The 19,239-nt window shown below is 38.3% G+C and overlaps 4 protein-coding genes and 1 pseudogene across 4 annotated transcripts in view; 3 read left to right on the plus strand and 2 right to left on the minus strand.

Moving 5' to 3' along the window:
* The window catches only part of LOC106903224 (syntaxin-binding protein 4), a 39,044-nt gene extending 38,077 nt beyond the window's left edge, over nucleotides 1–967 (plus strand). Inside the window, exon 21 of the mRNA XM_088008046.1 lies at nucleotides 113–967. Within this exon, the coding sequence (XP_087864172.1) occupies nucleotides 113–153 (41 nt within the window). The 3' untranslated portion in view covers nucleotides 154–967. The remainder of the gene's footprint in view (nucleotides 1–112) is intronic.
* Nucleotides 968–4,594: 3,627 nt separating this feature from the next.
* On the minus strand, nucleotides 4,595–8,708 carry LOC106903226 (lymphocyte antigen 75-like). The gene is made up of 4 exons (XM_014966869.2): nucleotides 8,542–8,708; nucleotides 7,329–7,640; nucleotides 5,731–5,987; nucleotides 4,595–5,654 (listed from the first exon to the last, which is right to left on the minus strand). Exons 2-4 carry the CDS (start codon nucleotides 7,621–7,623, stop codon nucleotides 5,448–5,450), a joined length of 759 nt encoding a protein of 252 aa, XP_014822355.2. The 5' UTR covers nucleotides 7,624–7,640; nucleotides 8,542–8,708; the 3' UTR covers nucleotides 4,595–5,447.
* Nucleotides 8,709–9,050: 342 nt separating this feature from the next.
* On the minus strand, nucleotides 9,051–15,657 carry LOC106903227 (secretory phospholipase A2 receptor-like). The gene is made up of 4 exons (XM_088008047.1): nucleotides 15,112–15,657; nucleotides 11,140–11,465; nucleotides 9,886–10,142; nucleotides 9,051–9,806 (listed from the first exon to the last, which is right to left on the minus strand). Exons 1-3 carry the CDS (start codon nucleotides 15,168–15,170, stop codon nucleotides 9,916–9,918), a joined length of 612 nt encoding a protein of 203 aa, XP_087864173.1. The 5' UTR covers nucleotides 15,171–15,657; the 3' UTR covers nucleotides 9,051–9,806; nucleotides 9,886–9,915.
* LOC148157897 (uncharacterized) lies at nucleotides 11,535–13,233 on the plus strand (annotated as a pseudogene).
* Nucleotides 15,658–16,519: 862 nt separating the features above from the next.
* On the plus strand, nucleotides 16,520–18,981 carry LOC106913346 (complement C1q-like protein 2). Its single transcript, XM_088007912.1, is given in 5 exon segments — nucleotides 16,520–16,631; nucleotides 16,727–16,768; nucleotides 17,547–17,630; nucleotides 18,464–18,595; nucleotides 18,701–18,981. Coding segments are annotated over 5 exon segments (615 nt in total). The 5' UTR covers nucleotides 16,520–16,555.
* Nucleotides 18,982–19,239: the final 258 nt, after the last annotated feature.

A 19,239-nucleotide genomic window follows, 5' to 3' on the forward strand; every position in this document is an offset into this window, starting at 1 on the left:
CATTTTGAAAAACCCTGTTGTAGCTATAGAACTATCCCAGCTTGTTCAGGGAAGCACAGTAAGGTCCCATTCAGTAAACCAGCATCTGTTCTGATCTATGTTTGGCCTGCAGGGTCAGATTCCATATCAGATGTCAACTCCCATCATGTGTGAGCGACAGAGAAGTGGAGGACTGAAGGAGGTCCTGCCCCGTCACCAAAGAAGCCCACAGAGCCCAAACCGACGACGACGTTCTTCACCAACCGACAGGACACGGACCCGCTGTTCCCCCGTCCAGCCAGTGCGGACCCCCCCAGTACAGCAAAGGGACAGATGGCATCTCTCATGAGACCCCTGCTTGCACCAGTTAGAGACTGCAGCCCAAGAACTGCCCAGCGTCTCAGCAGCAAACGTTGCTGTTCCTCCTGTGGTGGATGATGTTGGAGGCACTGCATGACCAAGTGCACAACACTGTAAACCTTGTTAATACTCCTCTGATGTATTTTGTAAAGTTATCCACTCACAGGCAGATTGAGCCCTCCTCCTCCCCGTACTGCATGTGAAGGAGAGCTACTTCCTGCTTAGGTGGGACTATCCAGAGCTGAGCAGTCCTCTGTCCATCATCCGCTCCATCCCATTGCCCTGGGCTGCTTGCTCTGCCACAAACATCAACATAGGTACTGTTGAGAAAAAGTGTAGAAATGTGTTACCTCTCCTTGTGCTCTTTCTTGTTAAAAAGCCAGAAGGTGAAGGCTTCAGATTCTGGACCTGAGGGTGGAGTGTCATGTCCAGCTTGGTTTCACTGCAGTGGTTCATGTCGGCTCCAGCTGTGTGCTCTTCAGAGTGAACAGAAACCAGTCATGTCAAATTTTTGTTTTTATTTCTGCCAACAGCTGCAAGCCCATTCATGGAGTGTTTTTGAACTGAACTGCATCTTCAGTGTGGCCTCATACTCTTTATTATATTTTATATTAAAGGGATAACTGAATCTTGGGCTTTGTGTGTGTTGTCTGTTTCCACAACAACAACAGGCTTCTGCCTTTTCCCACAGATTCTTCATTTTCTGTTGATCCAACTTGTGTGTTTTTCTTTTTGTTGTTGTTGCTCTTGCTGGTGGGGACCTGTTGTCTAACGGACTAAAGGATTTACAGGCATGGAAAAATATTAAATAAGTTCTTTATTAAAGGGGAAGTATTGTGTGTTTTCTAACCACATAGTGCCATTTTGTAGCTGAGTTACCTTCTGTTATTCTAAAAATGCTGCATTTATCAAATATGACTTAAGAAATTTTACTTGAAATTGGGCCTCTGTCTCTTTAAAAATCTCCTGCTCTTTCTAAAACTCTGCCTTCAGGAAGCAATCACCTCACGGCTCCCCTATTAACCCTTTAACAATGTTTTTACCAGAGTAAAACACTGAGAAGTCTCTTGTATAATGAGCTCAGCAGATGCACAGTTCCACCAGGTGTTTGCTAATTGCTGCAGGCTAGTCTGAAGGAGCTGAGTGGAGGAAGACTGGTCTGTGAGGTGGAAGCCGGGAAATTTGGAAAATGTAGCTCTGAGGAGGAACTGTGTCTGAACAGCTCAGTGGTTGCTATGGGTGATACATACATGAAAGAATCAAGGCAACACTCCTGGCATGTTTTTGATGAGGGAATAACATCATAGCATGATGGTAAAGCTTTAAAAAGTTGATTTTACATAATACTACCCCTTGAAGAAATGTTCACATGTTGATCCCTTGTACCAACAAATATCTTGCTGATCCCAAGACTTCTAGGAAAATCTTGTGTAGACTAAAGCTAATGGGTAACTTTTTGGAGGTGTGTGTCATGTTACATCTAAGCCAACACTAATACTGCATTTCAGGAGCAGAACGACAAACATGGCAGTGATGTGATGCATGCAGCCCAATGATCCAAAGTAATAAGTAGCAAGCCAAGTTTAAAAAAAAAGTTTCTAAGTAGCCTAGTCAAAGTCTGGACTCAAGTCCAATTCAGATTTGCCTGTGTAGATACCTACACAGGCCAGGGATACATTTCACAACCTGTGACATAGTGAATAACTTTAAAACATGAAGTTTCTGTCTCTTTTCAGTAGCGGCTGAAGGCTGCATTGGGGAAGGTTACGTCCTTCTCAGCTGGTGAAGCAGGAGAACGGCAACTCTGAAGAAACCCTAAATCCAAAGTAGATATTCAGTTTGTATCATCTGGGAATTTAGTGACTGAAAAGGGATCTTAAAATCAATGATAGGTTCCCCAAAAGAGATCAAGATGAACTCCAGGTTGCTTCCTGTAATCCGTGTGCTGGTCCAAGGATGATTCATAACACCAAAGTTCTTCACTATATTATCAAAGGCCAACTTAATGCCATCCAGATCCAGTGATAGACTAAGCAAATTTCTGCTTTGTGTGGCAAAAACTTTCCAAGATGAGTTGCCATTCCAAGGAAACATCTTACCTCAGAAATATCGTCTCCTTCATGGCTGTTACTGCATGTAGTTTATCTGGGTCCAGGCCGACTCCAGATGCCCGATCTGACCAGGGAACTTTGTCTGGTCCTTTGAAAATTCACAAATGGTGACCAGCCTTTCTCCATCAGCATCTTTCTAGTTTCCACCAGTTCACTGACCTGTCCTTTTTCATATTGCTTTGTTGGGACAGCCATCACATCAGCAGCTGTGTCAGTTTTAAACACTGCATTGGAGTTGTCCATATTTATTTCTGTCATCCACAAGTCAGGAATCACAAGAAAGTGAGTCCAATAATGCAAATTCATTTGATGATGAATCCTCTCATTATTTCCACATTGAATTTCTTGCGCAATCTGGTCAAATGTTGCAGTTCTTACATGCAACTTCTTTAGCATGACGTCGCTTAAATGAGTGACCTTTTGTGTCTCCACATCTTGTGCAAGACTCGACAGTCTGCTTGTTTTTCAGGCAGTTTGTTTTGTTTGGGCGTAGCGCCCCCTTGTGGCTTTGTGCAGACATCGTCAAGTTGAGCGTTAACGTCTTCCTAGATGTTAGTTTTCAACATTTCTTGTTACTGAAACCAACAAGAAATGCTTGGTCCAGTTTCCTGCCTTGAATGAAATCACTTCTTAACTTTATTTGATATTTTCATTGTGACACTAAACCACCTTTAACCCTAGCTCTACCCATTACCACAACAAGCCTAACCTTAAACCTCAGTTTAGCTCAATTTACAGCTAGTCATAAACCTAAACCCTAACCCTATAAATAAAAACCTGCTCAATATGGGACTTCAGTGAAATGTCCAGGTCAGTATGATGCCAAGGTTCTTGACACTCTAGACCAATGAGGCACCGGCTTTACATGACCACCACAGGGGAATTTGTTTGTATTTGACTGCCCCAACACACTGTTATTTCTAGTTCTTCCAAGGTTCAAATTACTGAAACTATACCTCCACTTAAAGACTGGACAGGTGGCACACTTACAGGTCAAATTATAGCAGCTTCACTCTGTAGACTACAGGTCCATCCTCTGTTCAGACTCCTTTACATGGGTGTGGTTGTTGCTTTTCTCTAAGAAAAAAAAAGCTCTGTCATTACCAATGCATAACCTGTTTCAAAAATACACTCCCTAGGGCCACTCAGTGACACAATATGTGCATTTTTTACAAGCCAATGACACAAACATCGAACAATCCACAAGCCTGCTCTGTAAGATCCTTGTCAACAACAGAACACAGTGTTTACATTAGACATATTAATTGCTATAAAACTTGCAAAACGTAGCGATTTATACAAAACATTGCAAAGCTTAATAGACTACACTTATATCTAGTGAGTAACTCAATCTAAAAGACTGTACCTTTCACAACAGGCTTCATCTTTGACAACAGGCACTGCTCAAATCTTTTCAAACAGAACCGCATGTCATACTTACAAAAATATGGCAGCAGGTGGAGCAATGCCACCTTCTCCTCAAATGACCAGCCAGTCATGAAATGCCTGTAGTTACTCCCATTTGGTCAACAGCTGTAAGCATGTATGTTGGTCATTTTGTTTGACACTATTCTGGCTTTCATTGACCTCTCTCTTCCATATGCTTTTAACATTTTGTGTCTATATCACTGTGAACCAGGGTGGTCTATTGGGCCTGACATGGTTGGGCAAGCAAACCCTCACTATGTGTTTCTTAAGCTTTCTAGATTGAACCTGGTCTGATCAATGACTTCCACAGTCACAAACTGTTCCTGCTGCATAACAGAGCAGGAAGGATCTACAGATGCTTTATAGCCGGGATGTCCAGACATTCAAGAAAGGTTACTAGCTTTAAACTGTATGTAATGTAGGAAAATGCCTGTGTGTAAAGTTTCCCACTTTGGACAGTATCAAATTAATACATAAATTTAATTGCAAATGTTAAACTAGGACTAAGGGTATATTTATTGTGCATGTGGAGGAAAAGTGGAAAATAGGACTGACTAAAACAAGACACTTTGGGAAATTATTTGTGTATATTTTTAAGTTAATATTAATGTCTCTGTAGAGTATTTTTTGTTCCCTCAGTGCATCTTTTAGGTACGTCAGCATTTCCTGTGTTTTGCTTTTTCTCTCAAAAAGCAGAGACACAAACATCACAAGGATTGACAACACATCTGTTTATCAAATTAAGTTGTTTGGATATCAGTGAGTCATAGTTGTATTTGAATGTTCGCTCGTTTTAGAGCACCACATTCAAAACGGAGAATGAGATCATTTGTCTTTCAAAAGCAGGAAGGGCAGAGAGAAGGCAGGTGAGAAGGCAGGTGAGAAGGCAGGTGAGAAGGCAGGTGAGAAGGCAGGTGAGAAGGCATCTGACAGCATCGACAGGAACCTCAGAGAAACAGGCTTTATGTCTGAAGTCAAACTCATTAATCCTGTAATTTAAAAACATTTTCAGATTCTACAATTAAAAGTGCACAACAGCATTTACATATGAATACATCAGACAAACACAAAAACCAATAATACATAAGACAATTAAATATATTTCTTTAAATTAGATGTTTTCATAAATGAGTGAAGGCCCTTCATTATGACTCAGGAGTTCCTCATATTGACAAAAACTTTAAAAGTATAAGTATACTAGCATACCACAGCTTACTGGTGTTATGCAATAATCCTTAAAATGTCATACAATAGATACTCTCCATAAGTAATGAATTGATAATAGGAAATTTTAAAAGAAGTACAGATCTTTTTTCATTCATTTATTTGGAATTTTTGTTAATTTGTAACTCAAAGTGCTCTTTAAATAAAGGCTGTAAGAGGCCATAATTTAATTCCTAATACGTGAGTATTTTTCATAAAAATAATAAGAGATGATGTCATCAGGCTTTCAGGGGTTTTCAGGATTTTTGTAACAGGAAGCTCCTACAAATATATAGATTATAACCTTCAAACAGCTGCAGATATTCTAATGTTTCTAAGAGATCATATGTTTTGCTAACAGCACGGTTAGTCAGGTGAAGATGAACTAAGGTTTTTCGTGTAACAGAAGAAGTTCCTTCTCTCATTGCAGTCTCTGATGCTAAAGGATGAGTTGCTGTTCTTCTCCAGGACTCCACATCTCACAGCTGGGCAGCTTGGAATGTTCTGGTACTGCACCGGTTCTCCACCCATCCAGAACCACTCATCACCAAGGTAACGCAGGCCGGTCCACACCTACCAACAGGTAGCAGAGAGATCAACACAGGGTGAGTCGCTCAACAGTATCAGTGCAGAGTAAACAGCAGCCCACCTCCTCAGTGGCAGCGCTTTGGGCTCTCTCTCGTGCAAAGTCGTGGTCGTCGGTGGTGATGAGGGTTGCCAGGTTGTAGCTTAGCGCTCTGCTCAGAGACCTGCAGTGCTCTAATGCCTCGTCCCATGTTTTGTTTTCCTTCACCAGAACCAGTTTCTCTTCATAACATATGTAGTAGCGTTCAAACCAACAGAAGTCATCCTCCCACTTCTTGGTCAAAGACTTCATATAGCCACAGGATTGGTTTACATTGTGTTCTAGGAGAAAAAGTTAAATAATTAAAATTCTGCAAAACAAATTGTTTTGTTAATGTGAGTTGTCATATCAAGATGATACATATGTTTGCAAATTAAAATCTCTCGGTGTTTGATCATGATGGGCACCAGGCCCTCTCACGACCCTGCGAGGACAAAAGCATGTTCAGATAATGGATGGATGGGTGTTTGATCATCGGCAGTCAAAGAGGACAACATTGATTAAATTCAAACATCAAAGGAATGTCATAGTCTTTCCTTTTGGTTTTGGGAACAAAAGACAGACTGGTGGACTAAGTAGCTGCTGTGATGGCAGCAAATGTTGCTTGAAAACCTCTATGAACCTTTCCGCACTTTCACAGATGTGCAAGTTACCCATGCTTCCAGGAACAGAAAAATATTCTAGGTTGCTGTCAAATAATTGTCAAATAAAGGAAACTAGTGACAAAAATATTCCTCAAAAAAAAAAAAAAAAAAGATGCAGGGCTTTGCACTACGTGCTGATTGCAATCCAGACAGTCCTTTTCGTCTTTGCTCCAAAGGACACCACACCCATGATTTTCACAAACAATTAGAAATTTGGAGCGCAGGACACTTTTCTACTTTGCATCGGTCTGTCTCAGAGCAGCAGAGAGAGGCCAGTGGCATTTCTGGATGTTTTTGAAATATTGCTTTTGCTTTGCATGGTAGAGTTTTAACTTGTCCTTGTAGATGAAGTGTTGAACTGTCTTGACTGTCAATGGTTTTCTGAAGTCTTCAGAATGATTTTGGATTTTAACGCAGTATTGCCTGAGGGACCATGGTGGCCGGCATTCAGTGTTTGTTTCTGAATGTCGGAAACCAACACTGCTTAATCACAGAGATTTCTCCATATTCTGAGTCCATTGATGATATTATACACTGTAGACAACGAAATCCCCAAATTCCTTCCAATTGTACATAGAGACACATTGTTCATAATTTGTTGGACTATTTGCTCACACAGTTGTTCACAAAGCAGTGAACTTCGCCTAATCGTTACTTGTGAAAGACTGAGCCCTTCGTATATTCTCCCTTTATAACTAATCATGACACACACCTGTTTCCAGATAAGCTGTTCCCCTGTGGAATTCTCCACACAAATGTTCTTTTGAGTGTTTCTCAACTTTCCCGATGTTTTGTTGCCCCTGTCCGGAGTGTTTTTGAAATGTGTTGTTGGCATCAATTTCCAAATTTGTACATTAAACATCAAGTATTTGTAGTGGTAGGTGTAATTAAGAAAAATTGAATCTCCAAAACAAATTTGAAATGAACTGAGGTAAAATGTTTACAAAATGTAGATATTTTCCTCAGTTATTGACTCACCTGTAGACCACCAGTTTGAAAAAGTCGGCCTTTCGTCTCCAAAGGACCATTTCCATGGACTTCCATCCTTGTCTTGGTACAATCCAATCCAGGCATTGCCATTGAATCCAGCCAATGCCAGATTTTCTTCTTCATTTCTGATTGTGACCAGATCAAGGTGCTCCTCCCTGCAGCTGGACTGGGCTTCTCTCCAACTCTTTTCTTGATTGTGGAATATAACTTTCCATTCTCTTAGACCATAGATGTAGTGGAAGATGAGCAGCAGGAAGATGCAGACACATATCTTCCTTGTCATGTTTTTACCAAAGTTACCTGTGACAACATAAGTAAGTTTCGTTGAACATGCATGTGAACAGGGCCATCATAATCTGAATAGCAATTAACACTTCACACAGCTGATGAAATATTCGACAGATTTAGACTTTGGATCAGTCAAGATGAATAGAACCAAGTCAAGCTTCACATTTTGATGCTGCAGCTGCTTCAGGTTAAACCTTCTTGTCAGATGTTTCCATACCCTCAGCATTGACATGAAATTAGTTTTAATTTTGTAAATATGAATTTGAACCAGTTTCCTCAGAGATGGATCGATTAAACAACTTCAAAAACAAGACCGAGATACGTATTATTTTCTAGCCAACAAAATGTCCAGATTAATATTACAGATAATATCAATATGTTATTATCATCATTAGATTTCAAACAGTTAAGTGATAGGAATGGCTGCATTAAATGAAACTGATTATAACTGAGGTTAAACACGATTCCTTAGTTGTAAATTTTATGGATCCCAGTAGTCAGAACAAACATGGAGAATCAGATTCAGTTTTACTCCTCCTGTAATGTATAATAAACTCCCAAACTTCCTTTAAGTCAAGACTAAAAAACAATTTGCTTAGAGTTATCTTTGATTAATAACCAAAACAAATTAATTCTCACTTTTCATTAGCTCTCTTTATCTTGCTACTGTAATCTTTCTTTTTTTTTTCTGTTGTGTTTATTATCTAAGCTCTTTGAACGGCCTTGTTGCTCATGTGTGCTATACAGACAAACTTGATTTAAAAAAAATCCATTCATCAGCACACCCAATCAGGTAAAATACACCAAATAGTTGAAAATACAAGAAAAGAAAAGACAAATAAGCTTTAAAAAGCATTTACAAGCCAGACGGTAAAATGTATTAATCCCAAAAATTAAATCCTTTTGTACTTACTGACTTTGAGGTGTTGAAGCAGGAAGACACTTTGCTCAGCTGGACTTCAAATAATATTAATTTCCTGTCAGACAACACAGAGCTTTTATATTCAGAGTGATCCACCTATCAGGATGAAGTCACCACCCTGTCTGCCATTTTCTCTGAGTTCTTATTTGCATCTTGTTGTTGGAACTTTTCTGCATACAACCTGTAAAAACAAAACAAGGCATGAACAATCGTAGAACTAGAAATAACTTGTTAGCCAGCGACTGCATTACCAAGGTCATGTCAAGACATCAGGTATTAAGGTACTCTACTGATCTAAATCTGAAGACCAGCAAACAGTTAATGTTAGTGTGATGTTAGCTGAGCTTTAAAATGCAAAAAAAGAAAAGAAACAAGAGCAAAACAGTAAACAGTTTGCTACTTACCTACAATGACATCACATTATTTCTTTCCTGATAAAACAAAATTGAAGCTTAATTATAAACATTTTTTGTCAAAGAATTGAATATTTAATAGGGATGTTTTGGTTATTCAGTATTTTATTGATATCACCAGATTTAACATTTTCATAGTAGCAAACAAATTAAAGAAAAACTGAAAGGAACAAGTGCTGTTCTTATTTTACTATGTCCTTTATTATGTGTTCAGTTCAGGTCTAAATCAGACTATCCAATAAACAAAAGTCCTTATAAGATTCAAAGTTGTTGTTTTTTTAGACAGTGGACTGGTGGAGCGGTGGGACAGTCCAGATCAAAACGTTCATGTCAACAGAAGGACGGAGTGAAAAACAAAAGTTAAAAACAGGTAACAAGGAAGAGACTCAATCTACAGATTTTTTTTTTTGTATAAAAGCTTCAGAAGCAAATACATTTAACAACTCCCCTTCCTGCCCCTACCACATCCGAAAACATAAAATCTTCTTTTTCTGCAATAAAACTTCTCAATAAAAACTGCAAAAAATGTTCTGGTAGACAATAATAAAAATTAAAAAAAAATCAAGTGACTTATTAGACGCTTTGTCATAAATTAACTTTGATTAACTTCAAAAAAAATTGAATGATGACTGAGTAACTGGCTCTCTTTCAGAGGATTTGAGTTTTCGTGTAACAGAAGAAGTTCCTTCTCTCATTGCAGTCTCTGATGCCGAAGGATGAGTTGCTGTTCTTCTCCAGGACTCCACATCTCACAGCCGGGCAGCTTGGAATGTCCTGGTACTGCACCGGTTCTCCACCCATCCAGATCCACTCATCACCAAGGTAACGCAGGCCCGTCCACACCTACCGACATTTACCAGAAAAATCTGCTTAGACACAAAGTGGGGTAACAACTCCAACACAAAGCAGAATCCTGTCTCACCTCCTCAGTGGCAGCACTTTGGGCTCTCTCTCATGCAAAGTCGTGGTCGTCGGGGGTGATGAGGGTTGCCAGGTCAAAGCTGTTGATGTTGTGCAGAGACCTGCAGTGCTCCAATGCCTCCTCCCACGTCTTACTCTCCTTCACCAGAACCAGCCTTTCACCGTAACAGATATAGAAACGTCTGAATTCACATATGTCGTCCCTCCCGCTGCTGGTGATCGCTGCCTTATAGGCACATTTTTGGTCTAAATCTGGTTCTATGAGGAAACAGAGAGGGGAGTAAGAATTCTCATGTTACATCTCTGAGGGAATGCTGCGTCACGAGTCAAAACAATGTCCTGAAGACTAGATCGCAATTTCACCTAAACACACAATTGATCAAAGATAATTTACTACTTAATCCTTACAGGGCCTTAGAGGGCCTGGTAGAAATGTACGAAGCTGCATATTTTGGTATCAATACCATAACGAGTCAATACAGGGCCAGTATTGCCGATACCGATACTTATTATTCAGGTGTTATATAATATCAAACGTTTGACCTCTGGGCGTTTTTGTGCTTTTTCCTTTGAATTATTTTGTTAAAATGAGGACAGATTTCAGATAAAGTTTATAGATGATAAAATATGTATTTGTTTTACTGAAGCAATAGAAAAACAAAAACTTTCTAAATAAAGTAAAAAAAATACAATTTGAGAGCAAATAAAAGCAAAATCTTTTTTACAGTAAAGATGAGAAACTGCAATACAAGTAAAAAATTGCAATAAAAAATTTCAAGAAATAATCTGAAAGTAAAGTATCGATTTTATCGATCTAGTTTCAATTCAATATTGATATTGACTTCATATCGATATTATTGATGTTTTGGATATTTCTAGTCATTTCTACTGCATGTTGCCCATTTTCAGTCGTTAATGGGTGAAAAGCGATATACACATTGCTCATGTTAACAGTCCATCACTAGGCTACACACACTCGGTCAGATTCACACCCAAGTTGGAGTGATAACATGCAGGAAGAATATGTGCACAGAGAAAGGACGACCAGTCCTGGGTTTAATTAAACCTGACCTTGGACCGTTCTGCTGCTAGGCAACAGTTCAACCAACTGTGCAACCTTGCAGTCCTTGTTTGAATAAGGAAAATTATTCAAATACTGAAACTTGGATCAAAACCAAAACATTTCAAATCTCAAAAACAAAAGGGAAGTTACTGAACTAAAAGTTGACAACGTGAAAACGTCACTTCGTCTTACCACCAACATCCCAGTTCAAAAAAGTCGCAATTTCATCTCCACTGGACCACTTCCATGGACTCATGTTGTCGTCTTGGTACAGTCCGATCCAGCCTTGACGTCCGTCCAAGGCCTGATTTTCTTCTTCATTTCTGATGATGATCAGATCAGTGTGTTTGTATCTGCAGATGGACTGGGCCTCACTCCAACTCTTTTGTTCATTATACTGTTGAATTATCCTGTGTCTCAGATCTGGCAGCTGCCCACAGGCAGAGGGGAAGAGAAGATGCAGCAGGATAAAGATGCAGCTCTTCTGTGGCATGTTTTCACCCAATACCACCAGAAACCTGGAACCAGATTAGTATTTATCAAACATCAATCTGAATATGCAGCATCAGAGGAAAGTATGATTCTTCATGAAGTTAATATAATGCACTTAGAATATGATTTTACCCAGATGTACCTAATTTTAGCTCCAATTTATTGTAATTACATAATCAGAGGTGAATATGCACTGAAAATGGGTTTTAATGATTTGCCGATTTATTCCACTGACAAACATGACACAGCTTCAATTCTATTTGAAAGATAAATTTGCGTTCACAAGATTGAATGAACTGTAAATCTTCTCTAATCCACACAATGGAACAAAAATTACACACACAGAGTCAAACATATCCAAACCTTACCAGACCTTTTGCCCATGAATAATGATACACAAGAAGAAAAAATATATTGGGACAATTTGACTGAACAGGATCTCAATTTGTTCCGCATCCACTCTGAAATCCTGTTGAATGATATTGTTTTACCAAAAAGTGCAGTTACATGTTTAGACATAAACTGTTAAAATGAACATGGCAAAGAGTTGTGCTCACTGTATGAGAAGGTTGTAAAATTCCTTCTTATTTCAGGCAGGTCTTTGAATAAAACTAAGCAAAGCCAGTGAGGAATGATTATGCTAAAGAGCTTCATACAGAGGCCAGAAGGGCTTTCAGACTGTGGCCTGAATTCGGCAAACCCAGACATGGTCCTGTATTTGACTACAAGAAGAGATCAAATGCTAACTTTAAATATGCCTTACGGTTTATTAAGAGGAATGAAAATGCACTTAAATCAGAGTCACTAGCAAGAAAATTACAACTCAACAGTCCTTCTGAATTTTGGAAAGAAATAAAAAGAGTCGACAATCTAAAAGCATCCTTGCCAACGAAAATTGATGGTGTTACTGGACCAGATAAAATTATTAATTTATGGAAGAAACACTATTATGAACTGTTTAATTGTAGGAAGAGTAATCCCTTTGTGATGGACAACATAAATATGCATGAAGATGTTATTATTTCTTCACAAGAAGTTAGTGACATTGTTAAGAAGTTGAAAAATAATAAGGCATATGGTGTGGACAAGATATCTACTGAGCACTTAAAATTTGCAAGTAGGAACATTTTTCCTTTGCTGGCTATTTGTTTCATCGGGTTTTTAATTCATGGCATTTTACCAAACTCTATGTTGTCTGTGATTTTAGTGCCTGTTGTAAAAGATAAGGCTGGTAAAATAAAATAAATAGTAGACAACTATTGGCCCATAGCTCTGGCCAGTAACTTATCGAAAGTTTTGAAGAAGGCTCTGTTAAGCAGAATTGAGACGTTTATAGCCACATCTGATAATCAGTTTGGTTTTAAACCAAAACTTGGCAGCGATATGTGCATTTTTGCTCTCAAGGAAATTTTAGATTTATACAAGAGACATATTACCACAATTTTTATGTGTTATATAGATGCATCAAAAGCATTTGATCATGTTAATCATGACAAATTGTTTCATAAATTGCATGAGAGAGGAGTTCCGAAATATTTATTAAGAATATCAGTGTATTTATATGTCTGTAAAATGGGGAAACTGTATCATCTTCTTTTTATGTGGGTAATGGTGTGTGACAAGGCAGCATTTTATCTCCTTGCCTTTTTAACCTGTATATGGATGATTTATCTAAGCTGCTGAATCAATGTAGGACTGGCTGTCGGGTTGGTAATGGAACCATCAACCACTTGATGTACGCTGACGATCTTGTGTTATTCTGTCCATATAATGCTGGTCTGCAGCAACTGTTAGGGATTTGCTCTCAGTATGGGTTACAGCATGATATTAAATATAATGCAAAAAAGAGCAACATCATGATTGTCAAAAGCAAATAAGACACTAAATTATCTTTTCCTGACTTCACCCTGTCTGGCAGCATCCTCCAGGTCACTGATGAGGTCAGATATTTGGGACATTACATCACCGCTGACCTGTCTGATGATAGAGACATTTACAGGCAGCGTTGTACTCAATATGTACAAGTTAATATACTTCTTCGGAGGTTCTCCGTGTGATCAGCATCTGTCAAAATTGCACTTTTTAAAGCATACTGTACTCCAATGTATACATCCCACCTGTGGCGGCGTTACAGGAAAAGCAGTATGAATAAACTTCAGGTCGCTTATAATGATGGCATGAGGATGCTGCTTAGGGTACCGCGATGGAGTAGTGCCAGTCAGATGTTTGTGAATGCCAACGTACCAACCTGCGCTGCTGTGCTTCGAAACATTATGCACAGATGTATGTGTAGATTAACTGACTGCAAACAGCATCATCAGACTTTGACCAATCCTGTTCAAAGCTCAGTGAGGTTCTTCTCCAGCTTGTGGAATCACTGGCGGATTAGTTTATATATCAGTGATTGATTATTTTATTATATTATTTTTCTTTTTATTGTTCTTGTTTTGTCTGTTTATGGACCATAATTGTGTCTAAATAAAGAGGATTGATTGATTGAATGAACAGTATGGAGGTTTTATTTAAAGCACTACAATGCATCTGCTTTGAAACCAAGAATTAGTAGTAACACTATTATACTTTCATGAAGTGGCAGCACAGTTTAAATTCAACTTTAGGACAGGGAACACAAACTGACTCCAGGTTGGAGAGGATAGTGTTACTATCCTCTCCAGCTTATTATTTCTACCATGTTCAGAACTGAAGGGAGCATCTGGATAAAAACCGGATAAATCCAGTTTCCCTCTATTAAAAGACTTTTCACAATACAATTGTTTCTAATTTCACAAACAAACCAAAACCTTTACCAACGGTTGTGGAAGTTTTGTATCATAACTAGTTTTGCATTCTTAACCAGGACTGAATTTTGGGAATTATTGCTTAATATTACTTAACATGCACACTGTCTGGTGAAGACTCTACTGCTTCCCACCAGTTTGCCCCAACTGCTGTTCGGTCACAAAAATAGATTTTTTTCCCCAGAAATTTAATCTATATAATTTGAGTTTTGCTCATTAGCAACTCAACAGATGTAAAAACATGTTTGAATTCTAGCTAATAGGATTTTGTAATATGAACAGATTTTACTACCACTGGTGACAGTGGTAGTAAACAGTGACCCTTGTGTTCATGTTTTGGTTAACCAGCCAGTGTTCCTGTGTCTGGTGGATCCAATGCATTTTATTATGTAAAATTCAACATAAACAGACAAAAAAATAACATTAAAGTAATAACTGATTAATTTTAATGCTTATTAAGTCAACACACAGGAAGCTTTTGCCTCTGTCTTTACATTGGTTCGGCGAACTTAGACAATTCAATTATTCAAAAATGATGAACAAGCACAGCTTAATAATTCAGGTAGTTTTAAAGACTGGTGTGATGTGTAAAAGCAGCCTCAGGGTTAAATCTAAAATAGTTGATTAAAACACATGCTGCTCACTTTGTCACATTTTATGAGGATCTTTTTTCCTCCTGGATTCATTTGTCACAGTGATTTTACGTTTAACTATGTAAGCTCACATTGCTTATATGGTTAGATTCAACATGCAAAAAAACATTTTAAAAAACTCCTGCCTCAGATCAACACTTAAAACAATTCCTGAACTTCTGATCTTCACACATAGAAGTGAAATGAGATCATCTCCAGACTGTAAACATGTCGATACTTACTTAGTGCTGGAGCAGCAGGGAGAAGTCACTGTAACTGTCTTCTCTTCGAGTGATGTCATTTTGCAGCCAGTGTGCTCGATAAAGAACTCCCACTGACCAATCACAGTGAAATGGAAATGAAATGAAGCCCGTCTGGATATGCAGAGTAAGTCAACCAGCCTGGGATGTAATTAACTAAGTCACTAATCTGTCCTGGTCTTTGTGCCCTTCTCTGAGTTCTGCTCTGCATTCGCTCTTGATCTCTTCTCAGGAGCTTTTGCATAAAAAACCAATAACAAAGCACGAACCATCAGAGAACTTGGCCTCCTGACCGAAAGTCCCTCTGATTTACCAACAGGAACTTGTTTGCTTTTTACCCAACCATAGCCTCCCAGCTCAGAACTCAGAAGTGGCAGTAAATGTTGCAAACTTCTTTCAGTTGATAATAGGACCAACGTCATACACCTTATAGATCATGAATGTCAAAACATCCAAGTCTGTGCCGTCAAAACCGATTATGGTACATCTGTGTAGAGCAGTGGTGCCAAAAGTCGGTCCTGGAGGCCCGGCATCCTGCATGTTTTAGTTCTCTCCCTGGTTTAACGCACCTGGATCAAATGATGGCTCATTAGAAGACTTAAGGAGAACATTGACATGCTGTGAAGGTTGTTACTACCTCCAGGAAGAGAACTAAAACATTCAGGACATTAAATTATGGGATTATGTAAATATGTTCTTTAAACACTGTAAAAGTGTTTCTGTTCATCAATGTTAATATAAAAATTAAATTATCAGAATAATTTCTATCAAATAAAAAAATTGTGCTCTTTATTCAGAAATGCCCCAAAACAATTAAATAATCACATCAGAAGTTATAAACTATGTGAGTGAATGAGGTTGATTGACAGTGCTAAGACCCTCTTCCTGGTTCTGATTGGTTGTTTTGGTCAGAACGGTGCATTACCGTTCAGGAAGGAGATGGAGGAGTTTCATTGTTTTCACAGATTATCTGTCTCATAACAAATTGTCACGACATTGTGACAACTTTAACAAATATGGAGAAAACATTTTTTTATTAAAGTTACATACTGCAGCTTGAACAAAATGCAACTACATAGCATTTTTAGAAGAAGCTTTATGTGTATTTTGCACATTGCTCTTGACAAGTCAGAATGATGCACTTCATGCTCAGTTCATGTCTCTTCATGCAGAGCAAGAAAACACACAGCTGAAACATGAAGACATGAGAGCTGAAGTGCGTTGCCTGGAAACAGCCCGACTGACTGGTAATAATTTGTCACGAACAATAAAATTCAGTATTTAAGGCTTGAGGAAGTTTAAGTCACAATAATTAAGAGTTGGCCCACATAGACCAACACCGAGGATGGAAATAAGAACGCTGCTTCCATTGCTAGAACCGGACCAGCAGACCTGCACACAGGACATCAACGCCGTCCTGAGGGAGATGAGCGCCTGGTTGGCTGGACTGAAAGTGGAGGTTCAGCACCTACAGAGATAATGAAGGTTTGTTTACAAAGAGAGTTCAAGCATTGGAAAGACTTCTTCTGATTAACTAAACACTCATATTGCACAACCATTTCAATTCTGTGTTTTATGTTTTTTTTTCTATTCAAAGTGAAGACGAAAGAGCTGGAATCACTGAACCAACGGTACCAAGGTACTGACTGATACAAGACGATGTACAGAGGTTTGGTATTAAGCTTACTTTGGACATATCACAAGTATTAACTAATAAAATATTAATGGAATAACTGGGAACAGTAAGATACACACGTGACTGTATAGACAGTAAAAGCTAATCTTTCTCTTGATTCTGTCAATCTGGAGTCGACTGGTGAGAAAATAAACATGATTTATGTTAATGCAATGACCGGACCTGATGTTTAATAAAGTAAAAAAAGTAAAGATACAAATGTATACAACTCTAATGTTTAACTTTTTTTTTTACCTATTTGTGGTTGTAATGTACAGAAATTTGAAAAAGTAGAAGAAGTACTTTTTGTTCAGGTACCTGTATTATTCTATGACAATGCCTATGTATTAAAAACAGATTTAGCTTAACCAAAACAGTTTTGTTTCAAACAAATGCAGATTTTCAATCCACCAAGAAATATCTAAAATAACAGAAGATCTTGTTTCACATATTTTTTGGTATTCCTTCTTTTTCAGCTCAGGCAGCAGAGCTTGCTGCTGTTAAAGCCAAGCCAGACGGCACCGAAAAGCAAGTAGAAGGTTTGTGAACTCTGAAGGAAACACTCAGCCTGTTTGACGTCACGTCCATATCAGTGACATTAATATCTCACTTTGAAATTTAAATTGTTACAGCTGGTCATATTTGTACAATATATTTCAGATGTTGGAAGACATATCATACTCTGAACATATCAACAAATGTTTTACATCACTGAATCTCTTTGTTTATCCTTTCACTGAAGCTCAGGCAGCAGAACTGGCTGCTGCTAAAGCCAAGGCTAACGTCACCGAGAACCGAATGGAGGCTCTGAGGAGAGAAGGAGAAGGTTTGTGAACTCTGAAGGAAACACTCATATCAGCAGTTCACTATCAATGACTTCAGTGTCCAAGTTCAATTAAATAATTATGTGAGCACAAATCGTATCCCAAGACTGGATCAGGAAGTTATGAAATTTGAATGTGAAAATGAATAGGTCTAAATGACCATTTAGAACAAAGCTGACATCGTATAATATTTGCAGGTCTTAACTTTTCAATGTGGAACGTTAAATGGTATACGATTTAAGTAGATTATTTGATTATTACCAAGTAAAATCTATTGTGTAGCAGTCCAAATATAAGATCAAGAAAATAAAACTAGAACTTCCTGTAGTGATAGAGAGCTTCCTTTAACCTCAACCCCCGATGTTGCTTTCAAAAACTTAGAATTCAGAAATAGATTTAATAGATTTCTCCACTTCCTGTCAGTAAATGGGACATTAATCTATCTACCGGTACAGATCTTTACTTTTGGAGTAAAATTTGCACAAACACATTTAAAATGATTTAAAAATCCAACCTTCGATTTATGGGATATAAAATGTGCTCTACAAGAGAAAGAATTTTCCAAATGAGTTTCTCACTATCACATGTCCAAACTGCATGGGACAGTTTCCTCTTTCCCATCTACAGACAGGAGCTCCAGCACTGCTGTAATTCTTTTTGTTAAATACATGAAGACATCAACATGCTTAAGGAAATAAATAAATGTAAAAATGTACAACTTTTTTGGATTTGTGAATTTGTTGTATTTATAAGAAACAACAAATTCACAAATATTGAGAAGTTTAAAACTCTTGCTGTGTGACTGAATTTGGCTGATGTCCCGTTTCTGTCTCAGCCAAGCGACTGGCTTTCTCCGCCGCTCTTTTGGAGTCGGGTTCAGGAAACCACGGGCCGTTCAACACACACACAACCATGGTCTTCAGACATGTTACCACTAATATTGGAAATGCCTACAGTCCAAGTACAGGTGCTTCAATTTATACTTTATATCTTTCATTTGTTTTTACAATATTAACAAAATGTAGTACATTTCTTATGAAATGAGAGTTAATTACAATTCTTGGTAATACAGGGCTGTTTACTGCACCAGTAAGAGGAGTGTATCACTTTGAGTTCCACATCTACGGACATGGAAGTTCTACAGAGCCTACATCTGCGTTGTTGATCAAGAATGGAGTGCAAATTTTTGCAACATATGAAAAACAGACTTCTGGTGGTCAGAAGACTTGTAATGGCGTTACACTGATGCTAAACATCGGAGACGTATTTGTGCGTTTGCCGGCCAACTCATGGGTTCATGACAATCCAGATCATCACACGACCTTCAGTGGCCATCTACTGTTCACCATGTAGGAATATAACAGGGTTCTACTTTTAAATTAAAATCTGTGATAGAAACCAGGCAGCGGAGATCTGCATCAGAGATTATTGTTTCAGAAATAACAGCAAGCTGTTGATTACATTTTGGTTTAAATTTGCATATTCTAAATCACACATAATTGAAATTATTGAAAAGTAGAAGAGATTTGTGTGTGTGTATATAGGTGTGTGTGTGTGTGTGAGAGAGAGGTCCACGCAGCACCAGCGCCCCCTTCTGTCCGGTTTGGCACA

This window comes from Poecilia mexicana, unplaced genomic scaffold (assembly GCF_051168715.1).
Source record: "Poecilia mexicana isolate PSO_F unplaced genomic scaffold, ASM5116871v1 scaffold_8, whole genome shotgun sequence".
Taxonomy (NCBI): Eukaryota; Metazoa; Chordata; class Actinopteri; order Cyprinodontiformes; family Poeciliidae; genus Poecilia; species Poecilia mexicana.